The 27,645-nt window shown below is 39.5% G+C and overlaps 1 protein-coding gene across 13 annotated transcripts in view; it reads left to right on the top strand.

Moving 5' to 3' along the window:
* PRKN (parkin RBR E3 ubiquitin protein ligase) overlaps positions 1–27,645 on the top strand; it is a 1,390,810-nt gene that overhangs the window by 491,082 nt on the left and 872,083 nt on the right. For 12 of the 13 annotated variants that reach the window (XM_055269079.2, XM_055269069.2, XM_055269055.2 and 9 more), the window contains one exon: positions 27,462–27,583. The exons of the other annotated variant lie outside the window; for it this stretch is intronic. In XM_055269079.2, the coding sequence (XP_055125054.1) occupies positions 27,462–27,583 (122 nt within the window). The remainder of the gene's footprint in view (positions 1–27,461; positions 27,584–27,645) is intronic. 13 annotated transcript variants of the gene reach the window in all.

Raw genomic sequence — 27,645 nt, 5'->3', positions numbered from 1 at the left:
TTTCCCTAAATTTCTTGTTTTTCATTTTAATGAATCATAACCTTTTTTTTTCAAATTTTAGATGAACGTTCACATTTATACAGGAAAGGATTAGTTCTGGGACTGTCATTACCAATATTTGTCATTTTTGAAGGGGGAGAGAAGAGTCTCTGTCCCTGTCTGTACATGTGGTTGACCAACTAACATCGGGGACCCACTTATACTTTGCATCTCAAATGTAATGCTCCAGTTTTCTGTCTTCCACAAAATATACTCCAAGAAGCCAATTCCACAGCCCTTATGATGAATTTCTATTTTGATTTTTGAACTTAATGATTATGTGGTGTGTACATTTCAGTTGAAATATGTCTCTCTAAAGCATACCTGCTTAAATAGAAATAAAGACTAAAGGCTTCTCTCTTATTATATGGTTCAATCCCTCTTGTAATTTGCTTTATGCCCAGGTCCTTGAATGAGCTCAGTGTAGTGAAGTTCCTACACCTTCTATTTGGAGAATTCTCTCTACGATAAACATTGTGTCTGCACATTCACCACCAAACATGAGAAAATAACCCTCACAAGAAGACATTGATGTCACTCAGGTCACTAAGTAGTTAGTTGTTTTTTTTTTTTTTTTTTTTTTTTAAACGGAACTACTGGTTTTTAAAATACAACATCCTTTGTCCATCTTTTTGGACTTCCTCCAAATTTCAATAGAGGAACACAACCTTAGTGTTTTCTGTCCAGGAGGCATGCAAGTTTTCTGTATGGACACTAGGGATGGTGAGAATGCATTTGCCAGCTTTGACTAAGTAGCTAACTTCACTTTTGCTTTTATGTCACATAGGGGATAAGAATGATAGAAGGCTAGTGCATTTTTCCCTACTATGTTTTTCAAGTTTAAGAGTGAGGGGAAGAGAGTAAGATTAATTAATGTCAAATTAGACCTCAGCTTTGTGCGTTCAGGTAGAGGTCAAGCACAAAGTGAAAATCAACACCATAATTTCATAATTTGGGACTCACATATTTGAGCCATTTCTAAAGTAAAACAAGTGTTTGTGGGTGTCAGATTTATTGATCATTGAGAGAGTCTCTTACATTTAAACTATAATTGGATATGTTTTGGGTTTTCAAAAACCATGATTTTCAGGAACTGTGTTCTAATGGATATAAATATAAACGTTAGAGAGAGAGAAAAAAAGTAGCTAAATTATTCCAGATAATGAAAAGCAAGAGAAAATTTGCAGTAGTTTGGTTTATTACATTAAGGTGGGGGAAAAATCCCTTATTTTCAGAGTGTTGCATAGCTAAAAATGAATGCAATAGTCAAAGACTAAAGAGTGTGGGTGTTAAGAGAATTAACACACACACTAAAATTTGGACTTTATTACAGAGAAATCATAGCAACTACATAAAGATGTACATATGCAGAAGACTGTATGCCGGTCCCATACGTATACTAGGATAATTAAGTAAAGTTAAATTTAGATATATACACTGGTTATCCACTGTGCTCCTCCTCCTGCAAGAGAGCCAGCCAGGCAGCCAGCCGGCTGTCAGCACTTTCTGGCCGATCATTAGTGCAGCAAGAGAATGAACTTCTGTGCTCAGGATCATTAGGGTTTGCTCATCAGTAGCAGCATATACCAAGGAGGGGAACAGAGCCATGACTGATTTTGAAGAGCTGATTTGGCCTGAGCCAGTGGGTGAAGCAGTGAGCCGCCCATGCCCAGGAATTCTTAGGCTCAAGTTAATCTTGTTATACTCATGGAGTCCTCGGGTGGTTCACGACTTCAAGAGATTGACAGCAGCCTGGCCAACATGGTGAAACCCCGTCTTTACTAAAAATACAAAAAATAGCTGGGCGTAGTGGCGGGCGCCTGTAGTCCCAGCTACTCGGGAGGCTGGGACAGGAGAATCGTTTGAACCCAGGAGGCGGAGATTGCAGTGAGCCAAGACTGCAGCACTGCACTCCAGCCTGGCAACAGAGTGAGGCTCCATCTACAAACAAATAAACAAACAAACAAATAAAATTCTTGGTGTTCCTCCTGCACAAATCCCTCCCAAATGTCTTTGCAGAGTTTCTCCCAAATTGCAGTAATTTGACCCACATGGCTCTGCTCCTAAGGACTGGTTTCATGCTTGTCGTGTGCCTTTCCCATTACAGTGCCATTGTGGAAGGAGGACGCCTAGGACCCCAATCTGCAGCACCCAGGAAGGGGTGCAGTGCGGCCTTGGAGGGGAGCGCTCTCTCCTTTCTGGTGCCTGCGTGTCTCTGTCTCTCTCTCTGTATCTGTCTCTGCCTCTGTCTTGTCTGCCTGTCTGTCTCAAAGTGCACAGCCCTGACTATTATTTTTCTGCTTTTCTCAGTATCTCTTTTTTTATGAGTCTTTTCTTTCTTAGGGAAAGCACTGACTCTTTCTCCTTAAGTTCTTTCTAACCTGCCCAGTTTGATCAATTTTATTATTACTATTATTATTATTATCATTATTATTATTTAACTTCTTGATGCCTTTTCCCTACCTGTATGCAGTAGATTCCCCTGGGGGATCATTGCTTTCTACTCTTTCCATTTGTATATACATCTGGTTTCCTAAACATATATGTTTACAAAATAAAATAATAAAAGTATAAATATATAATAAAAGTATATATATACACATACATATATATACACATACACACACACATATATATATATATACAGCCCTACATTAACGCAGTCATTTCCTGTAGCCAGCAGTTTATATTAGTTAATAACTATTTCCCAGGTAAATCCACATTGTCTTTTTATATGAGATTTCCCCATATATGTTTTCTGAAGTTAAACACATCAGCTACATCTACTGTCAATTTTGTTATTGTGGGTTGATACAACAAAATCTTTAATCAAAGCACATTTGTTAAGCCTCTGCTGTGTGTTCAGCATTGGAGTTGGCTCCATGGAGGGTGCAGAGATGAGAGGAGCTCCGAGGTGCACCGTATTGGGGAGGAGCAGGGGAGATGTGCACAGCAGAGATCTCAGGTTCTCCAGGTCTCTTTGGCCACATCAGTGTCAGGTTAGTATGAAAAAGAAGGTTACATTAACTTAAAAATGTTTAAATACTTTTCAAAATTCTGAAGATACCAAAGAGATGAAAGACGGTGTTCCAATCTCTCAGCTTTAAAAATAGACCACAATAACACGTAAGCCTGAATTTCTCAAGTTCAACAGGTGCTATGGTTTGAATATGGTTTCTCCTCACAGAAGCTCATGTTGAGTCTTGGTCACCAATGTAGGTGTGTTGGTTTAAAGGTGGTGGGAACTTTAGGAGGTGCTTGGTTCATAAGGTATTTATGGTCATGGATGGATTAATGCCATCTGACCAGAGTGGGTTCTCACTTTTGAGGGACTGGATTAGTTTCTATGAGAGTGGGTTGTTATAAAGTTCAGTCACTTTTTGTGTTTTGTCTTTTGCACCTGCTCACTCATAGATATGCTCTCACCACATGATGCTGTCTACCATGTTATGATGCAGCCCAGATGGGGCTGCCCAGTCTTGGACTTCCCAGCCTCAAGAACTGTGAGCTATATAAACATTTTCTTTATAAATTACCCAGTCTCAGATATACTGTTATAAACACAGAAAATGAACCAAGACAACAGGCCTGTCTCTCCCAAGAACACCAGGAGTTTCGGCTACCACTAACACAGGGCATCTCAGATGAGTATGGTTTTTTATAGAATTTGGTCAGCAAATGGCTTTCCACTGTGTAAAACTCTTATAGCAGCTCAGAGCGAGATGGCTTGGGCCCCAGGGATTGCAGCAACAACCTTAATTTCCTGCCATCATTTTCTCCCCAGGGCATATAATACCAGAGTAGCTGGGTCAGGATGGGTCCATGCCCAGAAAGAGGATGCAGCATCCTCCAGTTCCCCAGTCCTACTTCCCTCCAGATAGATTCCTTCCAGAAGGCTTGCAGCCTCTCCGTTAATTCCCTTTGGTTGGCTTCTCTCCTCCAACTGGGAAACTATAAATGATGGAATGGATTAAGCTTTTTCTCCAACTTGTCTTTCCCCACGTGCACATTAGTGGATGTAAATTCAGTCGTGGGTCACTTTTTGAGGGGGATGCATTCTGAGCAGTCCACTATTAGGTGATCTTGGCATTGTGTGAACATCATGGAGTGGACTTACACAGACCTGCATGGTATAGCCTAGCACACACCTAGGCTACATGGCACAGCCTGTTGCTCCTACGCTGCAAACCTGTACAGCACGTGAATGGACTGAATACTACATGAAATTGTAAGACATTGGCAAGTTTTTGTGTATCTAAACGTAGAAAAAGTACAGTAAAAATACAGTATTATAATGTTGTAAAACTACCATTGTATATGCAGTCCATTGTTGACCAGAACATTGTTAGGCATTTCTGTATACTCAGTGTATCTATATGCCAAATATAGCTCAGCTTGGTCTTAGCTTAAATCCTACTAAGTCAAATAAAATATTGTGAGGAGATAAGAAAAGGAAAAGAAAATATTTTTTGGATATGGAGGAGTATCTATGAGGGGCCATCGACTCAAAGCTTATTGTGGTGGTGGAAGGCACAACCAGGAGGTTGAGTGACTAATTTCAGATGCCGACACCACACCACGAACACAGCCAAATCAGTCTTTGTAGTCCTTCCTTCCCTGTCCTTTAAAAACGGATACATTGGAATAATAGTAATATTTATCTCGTATGATTCTTATCTCATATTACAAAATGACAACAACAGTTCTTGGAACATTGTTAATACACATAATCCTAGGTAGGCAATGAAGAGTCAACAAATTTTACAGGTAGAGCTGTGGGAATGACATTTCAGGGGGAAAAACCAAGACATAAGAAAGAGATACAAAGGTAGGAAAATGTGTAGTGTATTTGTAGAAAAGTATACTGTGCTGTTTCTGGAGCATTGTGTGTGTGTGTGTGTGTGTGTCTGTAAGTTTGTGTGTATGTGTGTGTCATGTGTCTATTTGGAATAAGCCAATATACACATATGTATAGATGTCAATAGATTTAATCAAGCATTGATTTAGTCAAATACCAGCCTGTAGAATTCTTCATCCCAATTTTTAGTTTTGTTTACAAGCATATCTAGGAGTTCCAGCCTGTCACAATTACTACAGTTTATACTGCTGCTACTAATAGTGCTATTAGCAGCGCTATTATTATGATTAACTGCCTCTACTGAGCTCTTATTACATGCTAGCCACATGCCAAGAGTGTCAACCCCATGAAATTCTAAAAGTGCCCTCCTATTATGATCTTCACTTCACATATATGAAAACTAACAGTGAGGTGAAGTAAACCAACCACATGTATTAGTCATTTCTTGCTATGTAATAAGTTACTACCAGTGTAGTGGCTTCAAACAACACCCATTAATGATCTCACAATTTCTGTGAGTCTGGTCCCGCATTTCCGCAGGTCTGACCCGCAGACGTTGTGGGCAGTGCTTAACTGCATCCTCCACTCAGGGTCTCGCAAGGATGAATCAAGCGTTAATTGGGCCATGTTCCTTTCTGCAGTTTGGGATCTTTTTTCACACTGACATGATTTTTGGCAGAATTCATTCCCTAAAGTTGTAGGACTGAAGTCCCAGCTTTCTTGCTGGCTGTCAGCCACGGTTGCTTTCAGCTCCTTGAGGCTCCTGCAATGCCCTGACGTGTGGGACTCTCAACATGGTAGTTCACATCTTTGAAGCGGTCGGAAGCTCTACCTCCGTATCTTCGTTTCCACAAGATCTGGACTGTTTTTCTATGGGAGCTTCTCTGATTCGATCAGGCCGACCCAGGGTATCTCCTCTTGGATTAACTCAAAATCAACCAATTTCAGACCTTTTGCACATCTATAAAAATCCTTTATTTTTGCTATTTAATATAACCTCCTAATAGGAGGATATCTGATCATTTTTACAGGTGCCACCTGTACTCAAGGGGAGAGGGTTACACAGGACATGTATATTAGGGGGCTGGAATTTTGGGGATTGTCATAGAATTCTGCCTCCTATGTTGTCCAAGGTTGTAAAACTAAAAGGTTGTTATTCAAACCAGAACCAATGTTTTACCTGTAAAACATTGCATTAAATCTACTTTTATCTTTTTCATCCTTTGTATCTTATCCTCCAACTGGTACGTCATCTTAGAAAGTGTATTAATTGTTAGATAAGATTATGTATGATTGAATTAGTATCTGAATTCTCTATACCTTTAATGTTCTGTTGATTCTTTTGAAAATCCTTTCTTTTTAGGGATTATGTCCTTGTCAAACCCAGACTGCAAAGTGAGAAAGCAAAGACTTACCATCTTACATTTTTTCCAATTAATTTGCATCTGCTAAAAATCTTTTTCTGAACTTACTTTTACCTGAATATTTACATCTCCTCTCTTCTGCCCACTAGTATTCTACTGTAAGCTTCATATATTTTTCAATCATCTTATTTTGAGTAATGAAATAATGCCAGAGAAGCATAGTCTATGTCAAATTATGGCTTGGGAGACTGAGGTATTTGGCTGATGATTTTGGAGCAGTTGAGCCTAGCTCTGGCCATACCACTGTGGCATCACAGGAATGTTCAGAGTTCTCTGCTGCTCCAAATTTAATTGAAATCTATGAATTACTGAATAAAGCATGCTTATTTGAGGAGTTTAATAGCTTTGGTTTGAGATAGCAGAGTGAGAAACCAGGGCTTCAGGAATATCTTATTACTGTTCATAGTCCAGTAAATTTCATTCATCAGTCAGGTTACTGTCACAGCAATGACACATACACTCAGTGACAAACAGACCAACTGAAGAAGGTCTTTTTCATTTTGCTGCAAATCCAGTGTCATCAACTAGCAGCAAATGCAAGATACTGAACTGGGCACTAGGACTGAGACGAACAAGGAAGAAAAGAAATAATTCCTTACTCACTAAATGAATACACATCATGGGAAGAAACATAGGCAGAATATGCATTTTTGTGCATTAGTCTTAAAAAAGAAACTATACCAGTAGGAACCAATCTTTCACACCAAAGCATTCTGATATCATGAGGGAAGATTTTCTAACAAGGCATCAGATTCGTTACATTACCATTCTCCTCTCTGTACTCATCTAACTCTTTGAAAATAAACACTCACCAGAGAATGGGATAGCTGGCCAAAGCCACGCAGGATAATTTAGCTCAATACATTCACAATATATCCCATTTCAAGAGGAGAGTGAAAAGATGAATGGTAACATTTATTGGGAACTTAGTTTCTATCTGCCTGTTTCTTTCACTGCAAATCCTGCTGAAATCCATGACTCCAAATTTCAATCATTCGATGAGTGTCGCCTTTTTGAGTACTTTTCCCTGATGGCTGCCTGCCCCTCCCCTTGGCTGCGCCATGAGTAGACCATTCTGTGTCCATGTGGAGTTCAGTTTCCTGACCTCTGCCTTGAACTTGCATCTTGACTTTTTTTTCATTGATTGGTTTAGTCTCCCTTTTATCTTTGTTACTGGTTGGGTCTGTGATTTGAGAAGCTACCTGCTGGGTTGTGCTCACTGTATAGGTGACAGATTCCTTCCTACCTGGTTTGCTGACCTCTGCTTTGTACTTGAATCTTAACTTCTTACCCTTGCTTGATTTAGTCACTCCCTTACATTTATGTTGAAATTTTTTCCCCCATGAACTCTGGCCTTGCTGGGCTCATACCTGAAGATTCCAGACTGTAGTTGCCTGTTTACTCCTTTGTTCATTTCTTTTGCTATGCAGAAACTTTTTATTTATGCAGGTTTAATTAGGTACCTCTTGTCAATTTTTGCTTTTGTTGCAATTCCTTTTGAAGACTTGAGCATACATTCTTTACCAAGGCCTATAATGGGAATGGTATTTCCTAGGTTTTCTTCTAGGATTTTTATAGTTTGAAGTCTTACATTAAGTCTTTAATCCATCTTGAGTTGATTTTTCTGTATGGTGATAGGTAATTTTCTGTATCGGAATCACCATACAGAAAAATGAACTCCAAGATGGATTGTCTTTAATCCATCTTGAATTTCATTCTTCTGTATATTTATAGCCTGTTATCCCAGCACCATTTATTGAATAGGGAGTATTTTCCCCATTGCTGATGAGACAATTTTAATATATGAGAGGTTATACACAGATTATAGGCAAATACCACACGATGTTGTATAAGGGTGTTGAGCACTGTTGGATTTTGGTGTCCATAGGAGGTCTTGGAGCCAATCCTTTATGTATACAAGGGAGCAACTGTACATGCCTGGCAAGGGTATTTTATTTTATTTACTATTCTCCGACATCATTAAAGGCAAATACTATTAGCCCTATTTTATATGTAAAGAAACTAATCATTTAATCTCTAAACTGTATTTACTCATGGACCAAAGAATCAAATCAAGGAAACACTAATGAATCTAAACAAGTGTTTTAATTGAAGATATCCATTGGTGAAATGGAGAAGGAAAGATATTATCTCCCCGAAGTATGTTTTTTTTTTTTTTTTTTTTCTCCATGCTGCGGAGGACAATTGGATGATGCACAAGTTTTTTCATCTTTATTTTAAAACTCAAGTGCATTTTCTACCTAGTGTTGCCTTTTACTGTTCATTCTGAATAAAAATCATCTCTGGCAGAAAGAAGATATAGTATCTATGCAAAGATCCAGCTGGCCTGAGTTTGCAATATGCAGTTTAATATAGAAATGAAATAGAGCCAGTAATGAACAGTAGAGGAAGGAGAAGAGCTACAGTGCAGGTGGCTTGTCAGTTTTTATTAATTTTTCTAGACAGGTAGTCACCTATGCAGTATTAGATAAAGAAGTGTTTGACAGATCTCTGAATCCACTGGGTTCTAGTAGATTTTGTGAAAGTTTCTGTCAGAGCAAGTGGAGTCTTTGGCTGATTTCTTATTTTATTTATTTATTTATTTATTTATTTATTTAGACAATAACTCTCTCTGTTACCCAGGCTAGAGTACAGTGGCAGGATCATGGCTCATGGTAGCCTTGACCTACTGGGTTCAAGCGATTCTCCCACCTCAGCCTGCCAAGTAGCTGGGAGTACAGGTGCATGCCACCATGACCAGCTAATTTATTTATTAATTTATATTTTTTATTTAGGTAGAGACAGGGTTTCTCCATGTTGCCCGGGCTGGTCTCAAACTCCTGGGCTCAAGTGATCCACCTTTCTTGGCCTCCCAAAGTGCTGGGATCACGGGCGTGAGCCACCATGCCAAGGCGTGTAACTGAACAGGCATATGGTTGGCAACTGAGAAACAGAAAAGAAGAAGATGGATGCTCTTTAATTCACTGCCACGGAGGAGCAAGAGTGGAGGCCCATGTGCATTATCTACCACCCCACTTGTGGCACCAGGTCCTCACACAGGGAGCTTCACTGTTAGGGTCCTGGCACTGTCTCAATGTCACCCCACAAAGTAGGGTGCTTTCTACTCCTGGAATGCTTATTCTCTGTCCACTCAACTGATACCTTAGTCTCATGAATCTTTTAATGAATGGTTTCCATACTTTGCTATGCATCCAATTTCTCTGGTAAACTTAAAAATTAATAACTAATACACTGAATAAATAACTCATATCCAATCCCCAACCCCAGATAGGTGGATTTGCTCAGAGGCACTGCAGAATAGGCCTCGCTGTTTCCAGCCCCAGCTGCCATGCTCAGCAGGACTCTAGCCTGCCACACACCTCAGGGTTCTGCCCTCTGCAGCGTGCACTAGACAGTGCTGGGCTTCCCACACCTAGTGAACGAGTCACGACAGCCTCCTGATGTCATGACTCTAGGGCTTGGGGCCCCTCTCAGCAGGAGCACAGGCTGCACGCAGGAGCTCTCCACCCCTGCTGAGCCACCACCATCATGCCTGCTGCCAAGTGTCCTTCCCCAGAGGGGCTTCCGCAGGGAGCGGCCTGGTCAGCACCGCCTTCCAGAAAGCACCTCCGTCACACTGCTCTCCAGCAAGTGCTTCCAGAGACACTAAAGTTTATGAACAGTGGTCCTTCCTCTGGAGGGCTATGGCTGGCTGTTCCCACAGCAGCTCAGTCCTCTGAAAGGCTGACCTGTCACCCCAGCGTGCAGTTCTGTGCTGGAGCTGTGTGGGACATGTCTACCTCTTAATCGCACCCTAAACCACCTGTTTCTTTTTCATAGAGATTCTGCCAGACTTTTATCTCACACCCCTGCTCACCTCCTCCTTAGAAGTAGGATAAATTAAGGATTCCTAGATGCTGTTAGCAGGGAGAAAGGATAGGGAAGAAAGGTGAATCTTGCTTACTTATTGAGAGACAACCCCAAGCTGGAGGCTTAACAATACCATGATAGTGTTTTTTTCTCCCTCGCGCTAATAGGAATTGTGCTTCTCAGTAGAATCTTACATATTCCTCTAATTGATGTATTTATTAATAGTCTTTTAAAAATTTAAAACTGGGCATGGTGGCTCACAACTGTAATCCTAGCATTTTGGGAGGGCGAGGCTGGCAGATCACTTGAGGTCAGGAGTTCGAAACCAGCCTGACCAACATAGTGAAACTCAGGAGGGAAGCAGAGTTGGGAGAATAGCTTGAATCTGGGAGGTGGGGGTTGCAGTGAGCTGAGGTAGCACCACTGCACTCCAGGCTGGGTGACAGAGCGAGACTCTGTCTCAAAAAAAAAAAAATTAGGTAGTAGGACCAAGTCTGAAAAGCCAGAGCAGTAAGGAGAAGAAACATGTGGATGTGTTTGTTTGTTTTTCCGCTTCCTTCTTCCCACCCCCACACAGAAGGCTGTAGAAAGGGATGTGGAAACCATGCCTATCAGGAGAGGGACTGAGGGGAACAAATGACTGGTCCTTGGTTCATGCAGCACATGGAGAATGTGTCAAGAGGGGCTTTTTACAGTTTTTCTGATATGAATCATTTTCCTTGATTAAGGAAAGATTCTTCAGTTGTAGAATAGCTGCATTAGTTGAGCATATACATTTATACAAGAATACTATATTTGTCTGTACACTGAAAATCATGGTGTTTGCAATGTATCAATTAAGTATTAAAGTAGAACTAAGTCTATTGCAGGCTTCACCTGGTATAATTATCATGTCCTAATTATTACTGCCAGGTAAATTAAACCTAATAAGAAGTATCAGTTTCTTCCAAAACCCAGGTTTTACCCCCAAAGTGATTTTCCTTACTTCAAATACAGAACCAAAAGAAAGATTTCATTTTTAAATATCATTTTGCTGGCTGTCAAAATCATTGTAATACAACCTGGTCTCATCATCTCATGATGGCCTCACTGTGTCCGTGAGCGGCTGTTCATCAAAGTGTCCTGGCTGTGTGGCCGTGTGGCTTTAACATTAAAGCCCAATGATGGAGATTCCCAGACACCGTCTGTGAGAGTCTAACTAGATCACATTCCTACCACCAGATGGTTCGGACAGGTGATCAAACCATAGATCATTTCCTGAAAAAGCCAGGCAAACTGGGTTTTTAAAAGAAGGACTTTTTACTGAAATTAGATTGTTTAATTAGTTTGGAAAATCTAGTTAGAAAGTGAAGATAGCCTTTCAGACAATGATAGTGTTTCCTGCAGTTGGTGGCCACAGCTATTGCCCATCCTGTCCGTTTGTCCATTTGGGGTCCAGAAGGGTTTAAGTTCGTTGCCCTTCAGTTTTTTTGAGACAGAGTCTCACTCTGTAGCGCAGGCTGGAGTGCAGTGGCGTGATCTCGCTCACTGCTATCTCCGCCTCCCAGGTCCCAGTTCAAGCAATTCTCCTGCCTCAGTCTCCTGAGTAGCTGGGATTACAGGCACGTGCCACCATGCCAGCCAATTTTTGTATTTTTAGTAGAGGTGGGGTTTCACCATGTTGGCCAGGCTGGTCTTGAACTCCTGACCTCGTGATCCACTGACCTTGGCCTCCCAAAGTGCTGGGATTACAGGCGTGAGCCACTGCCCGACATGCCTCTCATTTTTATTTCAGCTTTGCTCCTGTATTCAGTGATGCCCACCAAAAGCTTCATCCTCAACTCCAAAGCCAATTAGATAGAATAAACAATAATTTCAATAGTCTTAATACTATTAAAATAAGACTCTCCATTTTCTTAATGATGACACAAACATGGTGGCTGTAATGTAAACTTCCCTGCATGATGTGGTTAAATGAAGATTTATAACCAATTTACATTTAATCTGTTGACAACATTCATTTAGTATCACCAAGTAACAGAAGCTGAGAAACATTTAGTTTAGAATCCTGACACTGTAAAAATAATTATCAAATTGCATGTCATTTTAATAGGCCTGGAAGAACATTCCTCATTATATTGTCACAGAGATTAAGTTATTATAAGGCCAGTTGATTGTGATTTTATCTTTTGCAAGCTAAAAGACTTTTTTATACCACACCATTAGTTTCAAGTCTAGTTATTTGGTTCCTGCACATAATATTTACCGTTTTTATTCATCAACACCAGGGAGAATGCAATAAAATGTAGCCTTCACCTTCAAAAGAATTTAAAGCCTGGTAGGGGAGATAAAATTATCTATGGGATATTGTGAGATAGAATTTAGCTTATGACCCCTAAGAATGATGTAACTAAAATGTAATGGGCATTTAGGGGGAGGGGATTTACATTAAATGGAGGAATTAAGTAAGACTTCCTAGAGGAAGTGGTATTTCTGGGCCCAATAAGGTTGCGGATGGGGAAGTAGGATGAAATAAGGATTCCTAGATGCTGTTAGCAGGGATAAAGGATAAGGAAGAAAGGTGAATATTGCTTACTTATTGAGAGACAACCCCAAACTGGAGCCTTAACAATCTTCTCTCTCCTTAAAAATAAGACCCTAAAGTATAATTTACAAAAGGTAAAATTATAAAGCAAATATAAAGTGAACACATGTAAAAAGTTTTATTTAATCTTTTGATGAATGAGGGACATCATAAGATACCATGACAAATTCAGAGAGCCTGGAGAAATTAGGGATCTATCTTTCTATCTATCTATCAACTAAGAAATTTTCACCAGGCCACACATTTTGGATGTTATCTGTTTCACTGGACAGAAATTATTTGCGTATGTACTGGATAAAAGTCTACAAATATACAAGTAACTTCCCTGGAACCTTCAATCTGTGTCAAGAAGGAATTCATTCCCTTAGACCTGTGTTGCCCAAATTTGGATAACCACTGGACAGAACTGGCTGTTTAAATTTAAATTAAACAAATGTAAATAAGATTTAAAAGTGAGTTTCTTAGTTTCAGGAACCACCTTTCATGTGCTCAGAGCCACAGGTGACCAGTGGCTGCCAACCCCAACCAACTACACAAAGAGAACCATCCAACCCTGAAGAAAGGAGAGGAGGCAGTCTGTGCTGTGGTTTCTGTCTTGACTCTCTATGGGAACCATGATTCTGCTGTTCAAAACCTAGGGTACTGGAGATACAAAAGTTTAAGATGGTACAGCTGAAACAAAGTGCATGCAATTGGAAGCCACAGAACTCTGGGTGTTGAATTGGCCCCACCTCTAAACTTCCCTTCCCTTCCTGCAGGTGCCTATTTGTTTGATCTGTTCCCCTTTGAAGGTCTTCCTACAGTGTCTCCTGGCACCTTGGTGTTCATGTGTGTATGCTGTACGTCTGAGACCTGAACCAAGCTCCAGAAAGATAGGGGATGTGTCCGGGGTCACCGCCTAACAGCATTGAGCCAACACTTTTTGATCTAGGGTGCATGGCTGCCTTCTGGCCTCCTAAGGGTATATGAGTGGATGCACCTGGATAGAACACAGGATCATGGGAAAGTGAAGCTAGAATAATTCCAGAACAGGACCTCAAAGAACTTTCAATGTAAGACTCTATTATAAAACTGCATATGGATTTACTTCTCACTATTCATATGTGTGTGTGTATATAAATATATATTTTGAAATATTTTTACTATAGTAATAATTCTACACAAAAATATATATATATATATATATTTATTTGTTTTTATTTTTTTAAGGCAGGGTGTCATTCTGTAGCCCAGGCTGGAGTGCAATAACACCATGTTAGCTCACTGCAGGCTTGACCTCCAGGGCTCAAGCAGTACTCCCACCTCAGCCTCCTAGCTATTCCTAGCTGGAGGTACAGGCGTGTGCCACCACATTCAGCTATTTTTTTTGCTTATTTTTTGTAGAGATGAAGTCTCACTATGCTGCCTCAGCTGATCTCGAACTCCTGAGCTCAAGTTCAACTTGTCTCAGCCTCCCAAACTGCTGGGATGACAGCCATAAGCCACTGTGCCCAGCATCGTTTTACTATTGTAAGCATGCTAGGCTCCTTCCCAGTCGTGTATGCATTGTGAAATACCCTTCACGGTGTTTCGGAATACATCTCAGTGTCATTCGAGGATTTGAAAACTGTTAAAGGGAGGCTTGTCTTGATTATTTTATTATTTTCTCACAAACTACTAGTGTTGAGTGCACGTGAGATTTCCCTCAATATTTGTTGTTAACATTATTGATAGATGGCATCTTGATAGGTTTTTAATATTCTTCTGTTTCCTTAGGACCACCACCCCACTTTCTAACCATCATTCTCCCTTTCCCCAACCAACCTGATCCTTTTTACAGACAAGATTTAAGTACATTTAGAAAGCTAGATACTGCCTGATAAATTATCAGTTTATATCTTCATTTTTTTCCTATTGACTGCTAATATAGTCATGCACCACATAAAGACATTCAGTCAAGGATGGACCACATATATAAAAATGGTCAAAATCGACAAATGGGATCTCATTAAACTAAAGAGCTTCTGCACAGCAAAAGAAACTATCATCAGAGTGAACAGGCAACCTACACAATGGGAGAAAATTTTTGCAACCTACTCATCTGACAAAGGGCTAATATCCAGAATCTACAATGAACTCAAACAAATTTACAAGAAAAAAACAAACAACCCCATCAAAAAGTGGGCAGAGGACATGAACAGACACTTCTCAAAAGCAGACATTTATGCAGCCAAAAAACACATGAAGAAATGCTCCTCATCACTGGCCATCAGAGAAATGCAAATCAAAACCACAGTGAGATACCATCTCACACCAGTTAGAATGGCCATCATTAAAAAATCAGGAAACAACAGGTGCTGGAGAGGATGTGGAGAAATAGGAACACTTTTACACTGTTGGTGGGACTGTAAACTAGTTCAACCATTGTGGAAGTCAGGGTGGCGATTCCTCAGGGATCTAGAACTAGAAATACCATTTGACCCAGCCATCCCATTACTGGGTATATACCCAAAGGACTATAAATCATGCTGCTATAAAGACACATGCACACGTATGTTTATTGTGGCACTATTCACAATAGCAAAGAGTTGGAACCAACCCAAATGTCCAACAACGATAGACTGGATTAAGAAAATGTGGCACATATACACCATGGAATACTATGCAGCCATAAAAAATGATGAGTTCGTGTCCTTTGTGGGGACATGGATGAAACTGGAAAACATCATTCTCAGTAAACTATCGCAAGGACAAAAAACCAAACACCGCATGTTCTCACTCATAGGTGGGAATTGAACAATGAGAACTCATGGACACAGGAAGGGGAACATCACGCTCTGGGGACTGTTGTGGGGTGGGGGGGAGGGTGGAGGGACAGCATTAGGAGATACACCTAATGCTAAATGACGAGTTAATGGGTGCAGGAAATCAACATGGCACATGGATACATATGTAACAAACCTGCACATTGTGCACATGTACCCTAAAACCCTAAAGTATAATTTAAAAAAAAAAAAAAAAATGGTCCCATAAGATTTTAATTGAGTTAAAAAGTTTCTATCACCCAGTCATATCATAGCCCTCATAATGTCACATTACCTTTTCTATGTTTAGGTATGTTTAGGTATACAAATACTTAACACTGTGTTACAGTTGCCTGCAGTATTCAGTACAGTAACATGCTGTACAGGTTCATAGCCTAGGAGCAACAGGCTGTACCATAGGGCCCAGTTGTGTACTAGGTGATGCCATCTCGGTGTGTGTAAGTACAGTCTGATGTTTGCACAATTCCACAATTGCCTAAGGACACATTTCTCAGAATATATCCCTGTTGTTAAACAATGCCTGACTGTATATAAGCATGTTTAGATTTCTCAAAGTTTACCTTTTCTAGAGGCAATGAAGAATACATGCCGGCCTGTGACTCTGCAGCATTCTCAAAGCCCGATTTTTTTCTTCTTTAGGCGGAGACAATGTCAGAAGTAAACACAAACATTACTGTAATTTGTAGCACAGGCGGAGCAACCTTCCTGTGTTTTTAAAATGTTGAGTTTAAATGAGCTTGCTTAATCTCACCAACTTCTTAATTATTTGATCATTCACGGAGTTTAATGTCTTCTTTGTACAACATTCTTTTTGGTTGAAGGTAGGGGTGGGGAATAGAAGTGAAACCACTGACATAAAACTTGCCCTTGAGAAGCTTCAAATCTCAGGGGAGATCTGACTTAAACAGGTGAAGTCACTGCGGAAGATGGGATAGCTCAGCCTGCTACAGACATTCAACTTGAAGGGAACTTACAGCAAGGAGTATTTAGGATAGGAGAGAGGCAGCCCCTGAGTGAGGTCTTAGATGGATTCCTGGAAACCTTTTGACTGAGGTACTCATGATATAGAAAGACTTTCATGGTCCCACAGTGCCAGTGAAGAGTGTTTCAGCTGGAGTTATTTCAGTGCAGACTTTTAGAACAGTATGTAATTCACAGTCTTATCAGTCTTGATTAAAGGAAAAAAAAATCTATGTTTTCCCCCCAGCATGATGACATCACCATGTGTTTCTAACTTATCAGTATGCTACTAGAGAATAATATTTCTTCTTCTCTTTTAAGAGGTAGTAGAGATTTTATGAATTTCAATCACTACCAAAAGCTTTTGGAAATCAATAATAGCAATGATCAAAATTTTTTAACATTGAATGTTTTGTCTTATTTGGTACAGGTGAAATAAGATGTTTAAAGCATCAAAATTTGTAAGAGGTTTATTTAATGTTAGCAGTGAAAATAGGAAATATTATACGTAAATAAAATATTTATACAAAACTGATTATATTGGCTATTGTAGATGAATAAAGAATGTGGGAGTTCGGAGGCTCACACCGAGTTGCTCTACTCTCTAATTAATACATTCCTCTGAGGGTTCATTTACTTAACAGGTTTTTCTAACACTTAGAACGTTTTAAAAAATTTTTTTTAATTATTTTTTAAATAGCAAGAAAAGTATTACTTCTGTAAAAATAAAGAAATTGTATTGATTCTCAGGTGATTCCATAGATTCCATTTCTTGCGATAACATTCAATTTGTAGAACATGTGGTAATCTTTGAAAATGAGACTTAATTTTCCTCATTGGTAATTGCTGTACCTGCACATTCTTACTGAATGCCAGTGCTTTAAAACATTAATGGGAATTTCCATGAAGCCATTAGCACTGATTGCATGAGGGATGTGGGGGTAGCGAGCCACCAGCTGCAGTGGTGTTAGTGACTGCTGGCCTTGGTCCATAATTGCCGACCTGTGTGTAAATGCCACTTTGCAAGAGCCATGGAAGCAGTCCCCTACAGTATTTAGTAAAGTCCACCATCTGACTCAAGGTTATTGTCATGTGGTTAAAAGGAAAGCATGTGCTTTCTAATCAGAAAGGCTTACCTGCAAATCTCTGATGACCCCAGGTGCTGTCTTGGGGACACCACTCAACCCATGAGCTTGTGTTTTCTTTGTTATAAAATGCTGACAATCGTACCTACCTTTCAAAGAAGAGTGGATACAAATTTAACAAGTCTGCCATTCATATTAAATTTTGAAATACGCATTGAATCCCCTTCAGTACCATTCCGCAAACATACAATAAAAAAAGCTTTTATTTTGGAAATACTTTTTTTTAAAGTATATTAGCCAACTTGAAAATTTTATCAACTAGACTAGATCATATAATTATTTATTATTTTCCTTCCTAACTTTTCTACACTCCACCTCTGTATCTCTTACCTCATAATAAAAAAGTGATTCACAGAAACAAATATGATTCTAGAAAAATTTAAATCAATTTCAGGACTTTCCATCAGGGTTTATGTTCCATAATATTATTAAATATTTAATTGTAAAGGATTTGGTTGGGAATGAAGTAATTTTAAAAAGAATTATTTAAGATTTATATTTCCTCTACTTACAAAAATGCACTAGATTTAAGATGGAAATACTGTCTAAGAATCAACATTTATAAAAGCAGGAAAGTAGCCACCTGAGGAAGTAGGAGGAGTAAATGCCTATAGCTTGAAGAATCCGTGGGAGGAACTTGAGTTCAGAATTTTTTTTGGCAGCAAATACAAATAAACAACATGTGCTGAACATTCCCTGTATAGCAGACATTGTTCTAAGTGCCTCACCTCCAGTATCATTTTTAAAATCCTTACCACAGTCTATTGAGTTAGACACTATTATTGTCTCAGTATTGCAGATGAGAGAACAGGCATTGAGGGTCAGTTGATTTGCCAAAGGTGACAAGGCCAGGCCAGGGTTTGACATAGAGGTCGTGGCTCCAGAGAGGTGCTGCCTCTTTATTTTATTTTATTTTATTTTTTATTATTATACTTTAAGTAACAGGGTACATGTGCACAACGTACCAGTTTGATACATATACATATGCCATGTTGGTTTGCTGCACTCATCAACTCGTCATTTACATTAGGTATTTCTCCTAATGCTATCCCTCCCCCAGCCCCCCAACCCCTGACAGGCCCTGGTGTGTGAGGTTCCCCACCCTGCATCCAAGTGTTCTCATTGTTCAATTCCCACCTATGAGTGAGAACATGCAGTGTTTGGTTTTCTGTCCTTGTGATAGTTTGCTGAGAATGATGGTTTCCAGCTTCATCCACGTCCCCACAAAGGACATTAACTCATCCTTCTTTATGGCTGCATAGTATTCCATAGTGTATATGTGCCACATTTTCTTAATCCAGTCTATCATCGATGGATATTTGGGTTGGTTCCAAGTCTTTGCTATTGTGAATAGTGCTGCAGTAAACAAACATGTGCATGTGTCTTTATTAGCAGCATGATTTATAATCCTTTGGGTGTATATACCCAGTAATGGGATGGCTGGGTCAAATGGTATTTCTAGTTCTAGATCCTTGAGGAATCGCTGCACTGTCTTCCACAATGGTTGAACTAGTTTACACTTCCACCAGCAATGTAAAAGCATTCCTGTTTCTCCACGTCCTCTCCAGCATCTGTTGTTTTCTGACTTTTTAATGATTGCCATTCTATCTGGCGTGAGATGGTATCTCACTGTGGTTTTGATTTACATTTCTCTGATGACCAGTAATGATGAGCATTTTTTCATGTGTCTGTTGGCTGCATAGATGTCTTCTTTTGAGAAGTGTCTGTTCATATCCTTTGCCCACTTTTTGATGGGGTTGCTTGTTTTTTTTATGTAAATTTGTTTAAGTTCTTTGCAGATTCTGGATATTAGCCTTTTGTCACATAGGTAGATTGCAAAAATTTTCTCCCATTCTGTAGGTTTTCTGTTCACTCTGATGATAGTTTCTGCTGCACAGAAGCTCTTTAGTTTAATGAGATCCCATTTGTCAATTTTGGCTTTTGTTGCCATTGCTTTTGGTGTTTCAGTCATGAAGTCCTTGCCCATGCCTGTGTCCTGAATGATATTGCCTAGGTTTTATTCTAGGGTTTTTATGGTTTTAGGTCTAACATTTAAATCTTTAATCCATCTTGAATTAATTTTTGTATAAGGTGTAAGGAAGGGATCCAGTTTCAGCTTTCTACTTATGGCTAGCCAGTTTTCCCATAGGTGCTGCCTCTTTAAGCCAAGATGGACATACCCCAGGCTATAGAGATGTCATTGTGAGGAAACTGGACGCATTATCTGCAGGATTGATGGTTTCTTCCATCTACATTTATATTATGGAGTTATTTCAACTTTTGGAAAGCTGTGACTTTCCTGGCACCACCTTAACTGTGCCCATTTCCTGGCCTGTGTCCATTTCTGAAAGAAAAAGCAACTACATTTACTCTTTTTGGCTTTGTACTTTGTTATTTATTTAAACCTAATTCTTAAATTTTGCTTCACTCTACAGTTTTGTCTTGGTATGCGAAATTTCGTTATTATTTCCAGAGTGAAAAATGAAAAAATAAATTGGCAACAACAACCAAAAAAATCAGAAAAAGTTATTAGATTTAATCAGCAGTTTTTGCCTCAGTAGATCAAATTATTGTGCAGATACGTTAATTAAAAACCTCAGCAAAAATTTGAGAATTAAGTTATAACTTTTAAGTTCAGAGTCTCCTTAGAGATTGCTAAGCATGTTTTAGAAGTATTTTTTAGAAGTACGTTCACTGGATGGATGGTTATGTAATTGGAAGCTGTTTATAATATAGCATAACCTTGATTACTCCACAGGAGTTAAGACTATGGCTCGTTAAAAGCATGGAACAGGCAGTTTGATTCAGTCGGGTGCAATAACCTGTTGGACAAGGATTGGAGTGAAGAGTGTTCATGTAATAACTGTCTTCCTTTAGAATAGTTCTACTTGTTGGTAAACTTAGAATTTCACTTTTTCTCCTTAACGTTCAGTTATACCAAGTCCTATATAAACATTTTTTTGTTTTAGTTCTTAAATAAGTAATTTTTCTGATGTTTAATTTTACTGATTTCAAATATGATATCCCAACAATTCAAAGGGTGTGTGGTTGGTAAGAAAGATATTCTAGATATTGAATGATCATGGCTGCATTCTATTTTATATTTGTTGCCCTGACACCACCATACTCACTTCAGTTTTCACCCCATTAAAAATATGGGAGAATTTATTGACCTCACAAATACCTATTGAGTGTTTATTGAGTTCAGGGAACTTTACTAACCATTTGGAGCATATGAAATAGAGTGAAGTGTTACATACAGAGAGGTTGTATCCATAGAAAAGATTGGACAGGTACAGAAAGGTCAAGGTGAGCGCATTGAGGGCCAGTGGTGTGCACACGAGGTACCATGAGCCTTCAGAAGGGGAGGGAAGGAAGTGTCCAGCTGAAGAGAGTGGTCCACTCACATAGTGAGACGGAAAGATAGGCACACACAGGGCCACGCAGTGAGTGGGATGTTAGGATGGTCAAGTGAATCGGTTGGCTGCATGACCTTTCCAGAGAGTGCTAACTGTGGCTCCCTAGAGGGAGATTTCTAGTGAGATAATGAAGCCTCTGTGTTTGACCTGCCCAGTTTAGCAACTTTTCCCCCAGTAACCTGTATAATGGTGAAATGGTCATTATCCCCATCTTTTTCTTTTTTGGCTGGGGGGACAGAGTCTCACTCTGTCACCTAGGCTGGGGTGCAGTGATGGGATCTCAGCTCACTTCAACCTCCGCCTCCCAGGTTCAAGCGATTCCCCTGCCTCAGCCTCCCAAGCAGCTGGGACTACAGGGGTCCGGCCACCAAGCCTGGCTAACATTTTGTATTTTTAGTAGAGAAGGGGTTTCATCGTGTTAGCCAGGATGGTCTGGATCTCCTGACCTTGTGATCCGCCTGCCTCGGCCTCCCAAAGTGCTGGGATTACAGGCTTAAGCCATTGCGGCAGGCTGATCCCCATCTTTTTGATGCTCCAAAGCAAGGCGTCCTTAGAAGAGGTGATTCAGGAAGTCCATTCCAGATGAATTTCATGTGGAACCTCTTTAGACTAATTTTGTACATATTGGTTAAACTAGAACTAATGAATACCTTCAGTTAACATGAAGAAAAATGGGTTCTCTCTCCATAATGTGTAAAGAAGCGCTTGCTGGACATCAGAGGTGGTGCTGATTCTACTCATTTGGTTGTGTCCTTGTGGAGACGTGTATTCCAACAAATGTGGTCAAGCCCTGCTGAAGGCCAGCGCCCAGAAATACAATAGCAAGAATCTTGACGGATGATGAGGTAAAAGGTTCTGTGCCCCTGCTGTTACTTCTGACCAGATCCCTGTCCCGGGTCCAGAAGCTCTGGCCACGCATCTATTCCACAGGAGACTCCAGGGCTCCACCAGAACTGAGATGACTCCTTGTGTGACTAGGGAGCAGGGCTGAGCTGAGGGAATATGGCAGGTGTAACTGAGAAATGGGAGCTACTGACACCAGCAGCAGCATTCTTGATGTGTAAGAAAGAAGGACAACTCTATAGTCAGAAGGAGGAAAGAGGGAAGGAGCTGAAACCACCAATAGCCAGGCTTGGCAATGTGGGGGGCTTTGGACATGGGCTGGGGGGACGCCTCATGCCAGCAGCTCCTTATCAGTAGCTGGTTCTGTGGTGTTGGTGCAAGCCAGCTGTTCAAAGAGGACAAGACTGCATTGGCTACTTTCCTTCTCTTAGATGTCATTTTTAGGGAAATATCATATGATAGTGGAAATCAAGGGCAGAAATCATACAAGAAGTGCCAGTCTAACTGTACCTTGAGCATATGGGTCAGATTTCAAAGGTGGTGATGGAAATGGAGATGGGGCCATTGCTGACCAGGTGCGTCTCAAGAATGGATCCCCTTGGTGTAGGAAATAGGGGCACATGATGGCGAGAAGCTTTGCTCTGCCTCTAGCACTACAGAGGTCCCCCCTGCCTCTGTCCTACTCCCAGTGCCACGAGTAAAACCTTCTTCCTTCCCCTTCTCTCAGGCCAACATTGTTTTTATATGAGTGTAGATTAAAACAAGCTGTTTTACTGCCCAGTGAGTCTCCGCATTGTCAGTTGAAGAGGGGGCCAGCCACACCAGTGTTTTTTAATTCTCTTCTGTGCTCTCTAGTTTGGTAGCTGCTACCCACATACAGCTATTTAAATTGAAACTACTTTAAATTAATAAAACTCAGAGAGTAATTCCTCACCAAGTTTCAAGTTCTCCATAGGTAGTTGTAGCTAATGGCTACATATGCTGTGTATGTGTGTGTGTGTGTCTGTGTGTGTATATATATTAATATGAGATAGTGCAAATGGAGAACATTTTCATCATTGCAGAGAGTTCTCTTGGGTGACATTGTTCTACTTAATATTTTAATAGCTCATGTGACAAATATCACTTAAAATCAGTCCTGTTCCTGCTGTTTTGCTCTTTTACGATATGTTGATACTGAACAGTATTTTACCAAGGTATGAAATATGTTAAATATTACTGTCTCCCCACCTAGAAAACAAATTATCCAAGCAATTAAATTCTTGGTGACAACTAGTGATGGAAACTTCTGAGGTTAATGAAAAGTTTCCATTAGAATCAGAATGACTCTTCCTAAGTATCCTGTCTTCAACCCTTAAGTCTATTATCTAAAATACATAAAAGAAAAATGATAACTTTAAAGATTATGCTGGTTTCTAAAAAATCCCAAACAAAATATACTGTTTTCAAATATTGGCTCTATTCAATATGTTGTAAATACTGTTATTTCAGCAACTTTTTTGACCAAGAAAAGAAAGGAAAAGAGAAGATTTGACTGAGTGTTCTGTTAGGCAAAGTGTGAGAGAAAACTAAAGAAGAAGATGGACTTGGCCGGGCGTGGTCGCTCAGGCATGTAGTCCCAGTACTTTGGGAGGCTGAGGTGGGCGGATCACGAGGTCAAGAGATCAAGACCATCCAGGCCAACATGGTGAAGCCATGTCTCTACTAAAAATACCAAAATTAGCTGGGTGTGGTGGTGCATACCTGTAGTTCCAGCTACTCGGGAGGTTGAGGCAGCAGAATCACTTGAACCCGGGAGGAGGAAGTTGCAGTGAGCCAAGATTGCACCATTCCACTCCAGCCTGGGCAACAGAGCGAGTCTCTGTCTCAAAAAAAAAAAAAAAAAAAAAAAAAAAAAAAAGAAAAGAAAAAAAAAAGATAGACTTCTCAAGCTAAGGAATGGTAGAAAGCCAGTGGACCTCTGAATGGCCACAGTGACTCACACTTTAAAAGGGCCCTGAACTCAGTACACTTTTCTTTTTAACTTCTCTGCAGGAAAAAAAACAAAAAAACTTCTGAATGAAATTAACATGCTTTATTTGCAAAATCATTACATGAGTAGACTTAACCTTCTGGCACATGACAAAATAATTATATGAGTTTGTTAATGTTTTGGGTTGGAGGAAAGAACTTGACCATAGGCAGATATCCAGGAGAATTTGGTAAATCTGGGTTTATAAACATGAGCAGTTTCACTTTCTATAAATCAAGCCCTACAAGTGGATTGAATCCTTCATCTGATTTTTTTTTTCTAAATTGTTTTTTTCTGAGAAGTACAGTTTCACACGATGCAGCATTCCAGGAAGGCGTCTATGGTCAGAAGTTTGAGATGTGCTGTGCTTCATCCTTTGGTTCTTACAGAGTCACTCAGCTCTGAGAAGGGCTATGGTCAGGGGACTTGTTTAATGTGGCTTCACTTAGCACCACCTAAATTGGTTTGACCAGAGAATCCCCAATATTTTTGATTGTCATCTTTTATTAGTTTGCAAACCACTGTCGTTGTCTGTAATACCTAATTAAAATATACCTGATTAGTCTATGAATAGAACTACCAAAATAACCAAATCACTTAAAAAGCTAAATGGTTTTATATGAAAAACATCCCTAGTTTTAGGATGTTGAAGAATTTAGGGGTGAAGTACCATGATGTCAGAAACTTTATTACAGATCCTTCAACCAAATAGTTTATACATGTAGATTATGTGTACACAGCTATGTGCACACACACACGCACACACACACACACACACAGGGAATCCAAACATGGCGAAATGTCTGCAAGTGAAGAATTACAATGAAGGATGTGATTTGTACGATTTTTGAAATTTCTCTCTGTGTTTTAAAACTTACAAAAAGAGGAAACTCTTATGAACACAAACATAAGCTACTTTAGTTATTGGGATAATCAAGAAGCTGCCATACAGAAGAGCTGATTAGGAGAGAAAAACGATTTTAAGGTCCAAGAAGAAGTGAAAGGGTGAGATTCATGCTATTGACTAGAGACATCTACATACCATGAGAAAGGTTTCTCAGGTCATTTTTGGAATTGCCTTGCCATTCCTCCAAGAGTTGTGACTCCATATTCAAGAGTTTCTACTTTAGGCCCTTCAGCCAGGCCGATGGGAACCTTGCCCAGAAGATTGTCGGGGTGTTATTTGTTTTCATGCCTGTCCAGGTCACAGCATGACACAGAAAACCTTGCCAACTTTTAATTGTGTTGTGTAGGCAAATAAATAGGGAAGCCATTCTGGAGGGGCTCTCAAGATTCACTTGATGCCCCAGCTGCTTGACCAAGTGGAGCCAACAGCTTGAAAAGTGCTGCAGCCAGGACTGGCCTGACCTTGATCTTCCTTAGACTGGCTATTAATCCCCAACTTGCGGCTGGGTCTGGAAAGCAATGTGTGTAATAGATTGCATGTCATCTTGTATGCTTCCAGGGCACAGACATTGGCATGCAGTATTTTCTGAATAACTTCTGAAGGACTTTAGCGAAGGTTGTAGCATTCAGAGGTGGAAAAGTTCCTTAGTTTTCAGATTCTGCGTTGATATATCATTAGCTGAAACAATATTGCAAACATCACTATTGCTTTAAGGGAGAGGGAAGAGTCATTTAGTTTCCTGCAATTTCTGAGATGCTTCTTTTAATATTGTAAAACTCTTGCTAATGTGCTCTTTCAACAATGCTAGCGTGTTTGCAGCCCTGACTCCCCTTTCAAAGCTTTTGCTTTTCCTGTTCCTTTTCTTCCTCCTTTTTTCTTTTTATTGTTTGACCTTTACAAAAGGTTATAAAAATTGTGAAATTGGATTTGTTCATATTGCTGATAAAGATTTTAACAGTAAAGGTTCCTACCTTCTTCACTAAGTGCTTCTTAGTGCACGTCAGAATTATCACAGTTCTTGTGATCTTTTGATACTCTGCATGTTGCAAATATTTATGTTACAAATATTTCCATTAACATTTACTTATATATTACAGATATTTCAGTCAGTTGTTACAAATATTTCTATAACATTAATACATGGTTCTATGCTGCATTTATATTACACATGAAACATTTTATGTCATTATTATGTTTGCTAACAGCAATGTGATATTTATGTACTTGAATATCTTGTACATTAAGGCATTAAACTTACACAGAAGTGTCAGAAAATAGTACTTTCACATCAATATAACCATGTATTTACATTTTATCTTCCATTTCCCACTGGAAACTAAATATTAATCTTTATAGAGTAATAATTATAAAATATATTGCAAACAAATGATAAAACTATGAAACTTTACGTCCTTGTTGTGCTTCAGGTTTTGCAAAGTATGGTCACCTGCAATATTAGCAAAGATAGCTAAACAAATGATAATCCAATACGTTTGCAAAAGCTCTTTTTGTAAATTTGTGAAACTAAGCTGCAAAGGACTGTAGAATCTCTCATTTTTTTTCATTATTTTTGTTCTAGTTGTTTTTAATAGATCATATGCATTTGTGAGGCTGAAGATTTTCATTCCAAGTGTTAAAAAAAAGTGTTATCTCTAGATGCCTTTGATGATCATAGTAAAATTTCAAAGAAACTTTTATGTCATGATCTGTTATATTATCCACCCAGGTAAGGATTAAAAGAAAAAACTATTCAGTAATTTTCAAAATTTAGAAATTCAGGAAGGAGGTTGTATTTCTGATAAGTGCTTCTGAATAAAGTTAATTCTTAACAGATATGGAAGTATAAGATGATTAAATTTCCCTAGTTTACAGAGTATCCCTGTGTGGTGACAATTGAGAGAAATGATCTGAGATTGAACTATTGAATTAGTTGTTTGTTCACCTTTTACTCTTGAAAATGTATTATTTGAATGGTGTTTGCCTAGGTAGAGAGATCATAAATGAAATGCAAACCATCCATTTCTGCACATAGCTGCTTGGTCTCTGAAAGTTCCTCAGCGTTGGCCTCTTTTCTTAATTTATGTGTGACTGTGAGTTAGAAAGTCATCCCTAGAAGCCCAGCAAACTGTGATCATATCATTTATATCATGGTAAATGGGCTGGGTTTTCTCTGTACATAAGATATTATGAGGAAAAATCTATAGTCTTCAAAACTGTGTTCAGAAGCATGAGATAGAATTCAGGAGCATCCTGAAAGAATTCCTGTCATCTTTTAAAACTTCCACGGCAAAGAGTGCCTTTGATTTTACTGTGTTGCAGATACACTTGGCCGATTCTCTTGGCAGTAGGCTGCTTACTTTGCTGAGTAAGTCACAGAGCTGTTGGCAAGAGAGAGAAAAGATTTCACTCTTGGAGCATAAAGTTAGATTTTCTAAATTAAATTGTTGTATTCTCATTGGAATATTTATTCCAGTCATGTTTCAAAATGTTCCTGAGGACTGAGTTTTAAAATTTGCCTCTAACAAGCTTTTAAAGAGTTTCTTGTCTCAATTTAGATTCAGCATTATTAGCCACTTCCTCTGCTTTTTCTTCTCCAGCAGGTAGATCAATCTACAACAGCTTTTATGTGTATTGCAAAGGCCCCTGTCAAAGAGTGCAGCCGGGAAAACTCAGGGTACAGTGCAGCACCTGCAGACAGGCAACGCTCACCTTGACCCAGGTAAGGAAATGCAGTGTCAGCATGAGACTGCCAGGAAAATGAATGTGTACTAACACATTGCC

This window comes from Symphalangus syndactylus, chromosome 2 (genome assembly GCF_028878055.3).
Source record: "Symphalangus syndactylus isolate Jambi chromosome 2, NHGRI_mSymSyn1-v2.1_pri, whole genome shotgun sequence".
NCBI classification, from domain to species: Eukaryota; Metazoa; Chordata; class Mammalia; order Primates; family Hylobatidae; genus Symphalangus; species Symphalangus syndactylus.
This window is presented reverse-complemented; position numbering and strand designations above follow the sequence as displayed.